At 28.9% G+C, this 10,353-nt stretch overlaps 1 protein-coding gene across 1 annotated transcript in view; it reads right to left on the bottom strand.

The window, feature by feature from the left end:
- LOC117175423 (hydrocephalus-inducing protein homolog) overlaps window positions 1–10,353 on the bottom strand; it is a 195,245-nt gene that overhangs the window by 171,316 nt on the left and 13,576 nt on the right. The window contains exons 5-11 of the mRNA XM_033365130.1: window positions 9,627–9,754; window positions 9,357–9,558; window positions 5,490–5,676; window positions 5,279–5,403; window positions 3,169–3,262; window positions 2,877–3,100; window positions 2,713–2,783 (exon numbers count right to left, since the gene is read on the bottom strand). Of these exons, the coding sequence (XP_033221021.1) occupies window positions 2,713–2,783; window positions 2,877–3,100; window positions 3,169–3,262; window positions 5,279–5,403; window positions 5,490–5,676; window positions 9,357–9,558; window positions 9,627–9,754 (1,031 nt within the window). The remainder of the gene's footprint in view (window positions 1–2,712; window positions 2,784–2,876; window positions 3,101–3,168; window positions 3,263–5,278; window positions 5,404–5,489; window positions 5,677–9,356; window positions 9,559–9,626; window positions 9,755–10,353) is intronic.

Here is a 10,353-nt window from a genome sequence, read left to right as displayed (position 1 = left end):
TCCACTGAGACGATTGGGCTTTAGTTTCGACGTCATAACCATATACCCACGATTCATCCCCAGTTATAACCCTTTTAAGAAAATCAGGATCATTATTGACTTAATTCAACATCTGAGCGATGGTAATGCGATGGATCTTTTGATCAAAATTAAGCAGTTTTGGAACAAATTTCGCTGACACACGTTTTATGCCCAAAACGTCCGAAAAGATAGCATGGCAGGAGCAAACCGATATGCCAACATCTTCAGCAAGTTCTCTGATGGTAATTCGGCGATTTTTCAACACCATTTCTTCCACTGCTTGAACGTTTTCATCTGTTGTTGACGTGCTGGGACGTCCAGGGCAAGGTTCGTCTTCGACATCCTCTCGGCCTTCTTGGAACAGCTTGTACCACTTATAAACATTTTTCTTACTCAGAGTAGACTCACCGTATGCAACTGTCAATATTTAAAGAGTTTTAGAGCACTGGATTCCATTTTTCACACAAAATTTAATGCAAACTCTTTGCTCCATTTTTATCAAAAGAAGAAAATCGCCGAGTACACCAAACCCTTCTAACCTTTTACGCCTCTGCCAGAAAAACAACACGAGCTATATCGTCGAAACTGTGAAAAAATGATCGTGACGAGTGTACCAACACAACAAAACAAAAAATTTAAAACTTGAATGTACGTAGCCCGCGAAAATTGAAAAGTCACCTTAATTTTTGAACACACCTCGTATATTTTACAGCTAAAGGCTATAACCGTTTTGGTATAGACTAGTAGATCAAAAATCGTCCTTCAATCGAGAAAAAAATTATTTTACTACGCTAGTCGACTGCACAATATCATAACCCAGTTTTTAATAGTAAATAAAATCCCCTTTTAAACACTTTTAAGGAAAAAATTACTTTTTTTACCTAAAATTGAACTGCTGCATCGATGTAACCCCATTTTATTGCGTTTTATTGTTCATATAAATCAAATATATGCTCCATAATAAAAAATATGAAATGATACTTACAATAAGTACCGAAAGCGGATATGTGGGATAATTATAGTGTACTGTCGAGCAAATGGTGAAAGGAGACAACAGAGGATAAGCGGAAAATTTCCGCCCGAGCGAAGCGATTAGCGGTAACAGTCGCATGAGTTATTACGGTCATTCGCTACCAGCTATGTACGACATTTTTTATAACAAGCGCTTCAGAAAGTAGGTTTCCGTTGCCTTTGGACGATAGCAATATAAAAAATGACACTACCAGAATTAAAAAGGAAGTCTAGACTAGAGAGACCGGATTTTCCAAGATTTCGACGGAACTCTCAATTCAGTCTTGTCAGCTGATTTCTGTTAGACTCGGCAAAAAAAATTGCTTCCCAAAGAATTCATGAGCGTGAGTGTTAAATTGGGAAGAAAAGTACTGCTATCTATACTGCAGAATACTAAGTTCTCCATAATTGTATAGCCGCTATAGTCATTTGAATTTAAGTAACTTTGATGTTAGACGCAATAAGATAAATTTTAAGCAAAAACAAGTTCTTAAGATGCATACAGCATATGCTATGATTATTTGCTATATGCTGATAAGATGATTACCGTGCTTTTTCCATATTCACGTTGTAAGTAAAATAATTTTTTAAAAATTAGAGAACTATTTATGAAACTGCACTTTGGGTGATATAAAAAATTCTAATTTGAAAAAAAATAAACGAAAACTATGTTTTAAATAAACAAACTTTTGTGTAGCCCTGCATCAGTAATGTAAGAGTACTATATATTATACACCTAGGGGAGTTCCTCTCCCCCTGGGCGCATAAAATATTTTTCATAACAAATTGATGATTTCCGACATTTCTAGAAACACAGTCATAAATTCAGTCTATATTATATTTTGAATCAAGAAAGCATGATTTAAGATAATTTGAAGGGTAATTAATCGTAACTTACCATGAATTTCCCAGAATTCAATTGACATTTATAAACAATTTCCGGAAATTTATAGAAGTTTTCGGGCTCTAATAATAATTTTACAGGTAAATAGAGTTAATTACCATAAACAACCCAAAATTCAAATTTAAAAATTTGCATAGAAATTTGGAAATTTTTGGTAATTTATGGTAGTATTGAAGATAATTTATGTTAACTAAAACTAAATTATCTAAAATTCGATTTAAAAATGTCTAAAAATTTCCGGAAGTTTATGGAAATTGTCGGTCATTTATGGTAATTTTATAGACCAATATAGTAAATTACCATTACCTACCCAACATTTAATTTTAAACATTTTTAGAAATTTCCGCAAATTTTTGATAATTTATTATGATATTATAAGTAATTTATTGTAACTTACCATCAATTGCTCAAAATTTAATTTAAAAAAGTCTATAAACTTCTGGCAATTTATGGAAATTTTCAGTCATTTACGATAATTGGACAGGTAAATATGGAAATTTATCATAAATGACCCTAAAGTCAATTTTAAACATTTTTATAAATTTCCGGAAATTTTTTGGTAATTTATGGCATTTTAAGATAAATTACTCAAAATTCACCTTAAAAATTTCTATAAATTTCCAGCAATTTTCGGAAATTTCTAGACATTTTTTGTAATTTATGGTAATGTGATCAATTATATATGATAAATTTCCATAAAATACCACAAAAGCCCCACTTCATAGGCGTTGAAGAGGTCTGAAATCATTCATGTGTCATAGAAAATCAATTTAATTAACCTAGTGCTGTGATCCCAAAGTCCAAACTGTCCCGATCAAAGCGAAGAATGGGACAGACAACACATCCTCTGAAAATAATTAGTTAATAATTAATAAATACATATTTAACTATCCATTTAAACATTACTGATAATATATTTAGAATGACAAATAATAATTACTTTATATACAAAGAAACTACTTCCAGACTCTCTTTGATCACAAAATCAATCCTTTCGACGAAATCTCCTTTGCGATTCGAAGAAAATGAAATAGACAATAATTTAAAGTCACCAGGTTGCAATTTCAATTGTAGAGGTTCAATTGTAATTAGGCCTCCAAAATCTGAAGATTTTGGTTTGTGCACCATTGTACCAGGAATAAAACCCTGATTAGTACACATTACCTAATAGGAGTTTTAATTAATAGCAATAATTTAAATTTCATTCCAGATAATAATTTATGTATGATTACCTCATAGTTATGAGAAGAACATAAACATATACTTCCAATATCGAGAGTAACAGTGGTAAATTGTATATTTGGACCGATGCAGACTCCACTCAGACTGTTGAAATTATTCTTGATTAGCGGAATGGATAATATAAATGTAAACAACAATTTTTTGAAGCGCTTGAAAAAATTATATTTATAGTGATTTTATTATATAAGTAAAGCATCTAAAACGAGACTTTACACTCTTTCTGCTTTTCCAATCCTTACGCTTTTTTAAAGGATTGTTTCTTCTCTATTTTGAAGAAACTTCCTACTTCTCAAAGTTTAACAAAAAAAATGTACCTATTTTTCGTCGAAAGTTGTTTTTTTTATTGAATAAATATTTTTTGCATAAATATTTAACTATTTGAATAAAGATTTAACTATTTTGTTGAAAGATTGTTTTTTAGTTGGAAATTAATTTTCTTAACTGAAAATTTAACTAAAGCATTGTAGGCTAAACATTTATAGTTCTTAGTTTAAAAATTAACTATTAAATTTTGCATTCAAAATTCACCTTTTTTGGTTCAAAGTTAAGTTACTTTAAAACAATTAATTTTATTGGTTCACGATTAAAATGGTTTTTGAAATTCCATTTTTGCTTCAGGAAAATTATATATCTATTTAAAGTGCATATTTAACTATTCTATTTTCGGTTGAAAATAATATCGTTTTTGGTTGAAAGTTAAACTGTTTCGTTGAAAATTCATTTTATTCGTTATAGAGCCATCTGTCTAGATGAGTTTTCAACTATTTTATTGTTGTTTGAAAATTCATAATTTTCATATTAAGATTCAACTATTTTATAGAAATTGAACTTTTTGTTTAGAAATTCATATTTTTGAATTAAATATTCATCTTTTTGACTTAAAAACTAAACTTTTATCTTAAAACTTTTCTGTTTGGGTTGAAAATTCTATCATCTTAACAGAAAGTTATATCATTTAGTTGAAAATTAAATATTCGATTCAAATTTTGTTGTTGTTAAACATTCACCTCTTTTGTAGAAAATTCGTCTTTGCGGCTTAAAAATTTAATAAATTGGTTGATATGTTTTTCTGCCTTGAAATAGTATCAAATATTAAATTTTTCATGGAGAAACTTTCTGTTTGGGTATACTCAAGTTTTAAAATTTTTAATTCAAATATTTTTTTAATTCAAATAACAACTATTATAGTTCTGCGTGAGAATTAATCTTTTTCATTGCACTTATTTGTTAAACATTCGTTTTTTTGGGTAAATTTTAAATATTTTAATTAAATTAAAATATTATATTTAAATTTTTTAATATATTTAAATAAAAATTTAAATATATTTTAAATTTTAACTAATTTCTTTCAGAAAAAATGATTCTTTTTTGTGAAAAATTTAACTTTTCCATTTTTGGTTGAAATATTATAGTTTTTAGTTAAAAATTGAAATATCTAATAGAAAATTAATATATTTTGCAGTAAGTTCATATTTTTCGGTGGAAAAAGAAAAATTTTCTGTTTGATTCATAATTCAAAAACTTGGTTGACTGTTGAACTACCATGTTAAAAATTAATTTTGCTATTTGCAGGTCCATCTCTTTGGTTGAGAATTCATTATTTTTCTTAACAATTCGTGTTTTTGGATTAAAAGTTCTATTCTTTGAACAGAAAATTCTACTATTTGGTCGAAAATGAATTTTTTGTTTGAAAATTCATATTTTAAGGTAGAAAATTTAACTGTTTTGTAGAGATTACATCGTTTTGTTGTAAATTTAATTATATTGTTAAAACCTTTTTCTTTTTGGATACAAAATGCGACTTTTAAAATTGAAAATTCGCCGGTCCTATAAAAATTCTGCTTCTTGACTGGAAAATACAACTATTTGATGAGAAGTTAAAAAGTTTTTAGTTTAATTTTAACCTTTTGGTTTGAAAATTTGATTATTTTGTTGAAAATTCATCTTTGTAGGTTGCAAATTCAGTTTTTTTTTAAACTCCTCTCTTGTCGTTAAAAGTTCCACTATCCATATATAATGTTTAATTTTACGTGTTTATGAAATTAAATAAAAGAAAAAATGTTATTAAAAACGCGGGGGGTTTCGTGATGCTTTTCATACCTTAAAGGGAGTCTATTTTCTCGACCCGTGATTTCTAAATAGGCTGTGCTTGATGTTTCACCAATTTCATCTGGTTGAAAGAAAACCATTACATCTGTTGAACCCTGTGGCCAAATCTCACCCTCCTAAAAAATATTCACTAAATTCTGATATATATATTTACATTAAAAATTTCGACATTTTATAATAGTGAATTGAAAATAAAAATCACCGTTGGTTCCAGAACAAAATTGCAGTTATGGTAAAAGAATTTCTCATTAGTTAAAGAGGTAATTTCATCAGCGTAGATTCTTTGACAAATTAGAGAGTGTGCTTCAGGAACACAAATGTTATAATGAACCAGATCGACACATCGAATCATTTCAATATTTTTTATTTGATTAAAAATATGCTTGTACCTGCAAAACAGAAATTTATATTTTTTTCAACAATAGTTTTTTTCTGTTTTCTGAAAACAGATTTCTATTAACAAAATTGACCAATATTCAGAAAATACAAGGTTTCATGTTCTTACTATTTTTGTAAGCGTCTAAATATTATTTCTGATTCGAAAATAGGGAATCGGGAAAACCGGGAAATGATCGAGAATTTCGTTTATCTAAAAAAACAGGGAAATGAAAGGGTATTTGATTCAGTGAGTGAGATTTTTAACTCGAATGTACTAATATGCAAATTTAAAAGGGTTTCATACATTTTATTACTTTCATTCCGAGTTAAAGAATTATAATTTAGACGTAGGACAGGACATTTTTTAAAAGATTTATAAACCTGAGATAAAACGGGGGATTTCCATTAGGAGTTATAATGTGAATTTTACTTTTTGAGATGGAACCAAATTTTTTGAAAAGAAATATAACTTTTATTTGGAAAAAGAAAATTTATTAAAAAATCCCTGTCCCAAATCAGAATTCTTCACAATTCTAAACTTTCCTTTTCCAAATTTATGAAAAAGGTATTTGTTAGAACAAGGAATTTTGGAAATTGATTGAATTTTGATTCAGTGTAGAGGAATTTCATAACAGAATATAAGAAATCAATATTATAGAAATAAATGAAAAAAAGTTCTCGGAATAAATAGTACTTTTCACTTTGGAACAGAGAATTTCGTAAAGAATAATAAGTTTGTCTCAGAACAGGTGATTATTGAGATGAAGCGGGGAATTTTGGGAAATAATTTAAATTCTGATTTATAAAAAGAGAATTTAGAAAAACAACATCTCTTCCAATACAGAATTCGTCATATTTAAAATTCCTTCTTACGAATCAAAATTGGTTTGAAGTTAAAAATGCAGTTTTTTCTCAGTTATAATATAAGATATTGTAAATAAATATGATTTCGACTAGCCACAGGGAATTTCTGTAAATAATTATAATTAGGACCTGCAGAAAACTGAATTTTTGCAAAGGCTTATCATTTTCACTTTAGACTAGGTAATTTCCATGAAGAATTATAATTTTTACTTGAGACCAGGGAACTTCCGCAAAGAACTTGAATTCTGAATTTTTAGGCAGGGTCTTTTTTAGGGAATAATGATTTTGACTTGTAACATGTGATTTTTGACATAGAACGGGAAATTTTGAAAAATGATTAAAATTCTAATTTGGAAAATTCCGTCATCTAAATTAGAATTAGCTGGAATTAAAAAATTCTTTTTTTTTGCAAATAAAAATTTATCAGAATGTTAAATTTTCCTCTTTTGAATAAAAAAGGGAGTTACTATATTTCTGAATTACATTACAAATTTTATCAAATAAATATAATTCTGACTAGGAACAGAGAATTTCTGTAAAGAATTATCATTTTTAATTGAAACAGGGAATTTTGGTAAATAATTATAATTTTGTTTTTGAGCAGGTAATTTTCGACGGAAAATTTTCGGAAAATAATTTTAATTTGAAATAATGAAAATAGAATCTACACGAACAATCTGTCTTGCAAGGCAGAATTTATCTGACTGAGAAAATGTTTCGATCAAAATCAGGATTTGTTTGAGTTTAAAATCATTTTTTGCAAATAAAAATTGGCCAGAATTTGACATTTTCCTCCTCTAGATTTTAGAACAAGGAAGTTATTATACTTCTGAATCATATTTAAAAATGTTTTAATTTTAAAAAATCTTACAAATAAGAATTTCCGTAACGAATTATAATTTTAACTATTGACTATTTGTCCTATCGACTTGATTCAAATTTTATTTTATAGAGTATTGAAGCCCGTTCTCTATGAACCACCGTTTTATGCAACTTTAATTGCTCCTCATGATTAAAACAAAAACAAATGATTAAAATTTCATTTTTGTGTTCAAACATGAAAAAATAAATTTATTTATTGTTTCCACTGTGTAATTGAGGTTTATATTTCTAACTTTCTCAAGTTTTTTTGTTAATTCTTAAAAAGTTGCCTCTTATATACCTTTCAAATAAACTGTCTATGCCACTTCATTTTTTTAAAAAAACATCCCGTAAATACACCTTCTTTTCGAGCTTCACACCAGGACACCCCTTTAAGAATTATACATAATTCATGCTTTAGGATAGTCATTTTGCGCAAAGAATTGTAATTTTGATTTCAAGCTTGAAATTTTTTAAAACAATTAGGTATAATTCTGAGAAAAAACTGTGAATTTCCGTAAAGAAATAAAATTTTCATTTTATGCTCATTATAGAACAGGAAATTTCGTAAAGAATTATAATTTACTTCAGGGCAGTGAGCATGGAATGGTAATTGTTAAACAGAATTTCAATTTTTATTTAGAAGAAGGAAATTTTATTTAAAAAATTCCTGTTCTCAGACAGAATTCGTCACAATTTTAAAATTGCCTTTTCCAAATTTAGGAAAAGAGTGCATCTCTCAATTATAATGTAAAAGTCTGAAAATAAATATAATTCTGAGTTGAAGCATGAAATTTTATGAAAGTATTATCATTCTAAGTTTGATTTGATTAATAAATTAAATTAAAATTCATATTAATAAATCAATTAAATTTTGTTCTCACATAAATATTTTCCAGAATTGAAAACATTCCTCCTTGAGATTTTAGATGAAGAGAGTTACTTGATTTCTAAATTATAATAAAAAAATGTTGGAAATAAATATTATTCTGACTAGGAACAAGGAATTTTCGTAAGGAATTATAATTAAGACCATTGGAACAGGGGATTTTTGTAAATAATTACAATTCTCACTTTAGAACATGCAAGGGAACATACACATATTACGTGATGCGTTTTTTATTGTTTATATCGTTTTATCCCTTTTGGATTTAGGGAAATTTTATTCTTGTCTTTATTTGAATAAAAGAAAAACGTGTCACTTATGGCATGGAACAGTCAACAAAAGCAATCTCTGTTGTAAGGGAGAATTCGTCAGATTTGGGAAATTGTTTCTTCCAAATCATAATTTCTTTGAATTTAAACATAGATTTTTTGTAACTTAACATTGTCCATACTTGGTAACTTCGTTTCTCCAGATTTTTGACAAAGGTAGTTATTTTTCATAAAAGAATTAAAATTAGACGTTGGAACAGTGCATTTTCGTTTTGGAATGATCATTTTCACTTTGGAAAAGGATACGTCCATAACGAATTATAATTTATACTTTTAAAGGAATATTTCCGTAAAGAATTATTATTATTATTTTGCTTAGAATAGAGCAATTTTGACATGAAATATGAATTTTTGTTAATAGTTTTAATTCTGATCTAGGAGAAGTAAATTAAACAAATTCTCTGTTTAAATTCAGAATTATATTTTTCTTTTACAAAATTCTCCGTTTCAATTGAGAAATATTTGAAATCTTTTAAAATGTTCAGTAAACTCTTAAAATATTTATAAATCGTCTGAAATCATACAGATCTTTTGAACTGTTTTAAATTTATCTGAAAAGATGAAGTATTAACCGGTAAATGATCGTAAATTAAGTATCATTTGTTAGGTGGATGCCCTGGATTATAAAAACTACAAATCGTCTTGAATGGCGTGGTTAGATACTCAGCACAAATTTAGTACAAGCATAAACCCTTGAATGCTCAGGATGTTGGTCAAAGAGTTTCCACAGTTTTTCAGTTGTTTTTCTTACTTTTCTCTTCTTTTTTCATCCTCCTCGCTATCCTTGTATTTCATCCAAGAAAACTTGACGATATGGTCACTTTTGTTGTGTATTGTGAGGGGTTTGGACTTTGACATACTGAGATACGTGTCTTCCATTTTAAGACATCCTCTTTCCAGTCTTATATTAGAGTTCACTGCCGAAGCTTGCAAGTCAAGACGAACGATCTCTCCTATCGAAGCAGAAAAGATTTCCCTAAACTGATTTACGGTCGAGCGTCGAGAAAAGAAGATCTTTTACCTGATTCGTATTTAAGAAAAAGCTTCGACTCGAAATTTCCTATCTTGTTCGAGAGAAAACTCAAAGTGAATTGGATCATTTCCTCTTCTTCTATCATTCCCTGCGATGGAGCGATACTGAACCTGGGACTATTAGTTCAACAAAGAAATTGAATAGTACTAGAAATTTAAAAAAAAGTCATAGTAGGCTCCGTGCGCCTGCAAAATAAGGGTTTCGTAGCCTATTAAGACGTTAATAAAGTCCTTCTGATCTTCCTATACCATAATTCCCTTCCCCTACTCCCCTTTTTTACTTCTACTTTCCCTAACCTCCCATAATGCCTCTCCTCTCACCTTCTCTACCTCTCCCTCTTTCACCCTTCTCTACTTCCCTTATTTCCCGCCCCCACTATTACTTTACTTTCCCTACTGCAACACACCTACGTACCTTGATTTTCCTGCTACCCATCCACATCCTTCCCCTTATTTCCCTGGTTGATCGTCAATTTACCGAAGACTACCTGGGACCTCTTCCCCTTCTATTGCGCTTGTCGGCAACGAATTCTCCTCCTGCACTGCTGACTATAAGTATGGTCCGTATATAGGCCACCGCAATGCTTCTCCTTACTGCGCATATGTCGTTGAGTGCGGGCTTACTTAAAATGAATGAATTACTTTTTTCTTTTGCGACGTCACATTGTAGTTAAATGATGAATTTAAAATTAATTAAATTAATATTTAATAATTTA

The sequence above is a fragment of the Belonocnema kinseyi genome, chromosome 6, assembly GCF_010883055.1.
Source record: "Belonocnema kinseyi isolate 2016_QV_RU_SX_M_011 chromosome 6, B_treatae_v1, whole genome shotgun sequence".
Lineage (NCBI taxonomy): Eukaryota > Metazoa > Arthropoda > Insecta > Hymenoptera > Cynipidae > Belonocnema > Belonocnema kinseyi.
This window is presented reverse-complemented; position numbering and strand designations above follow the sequence as displayed.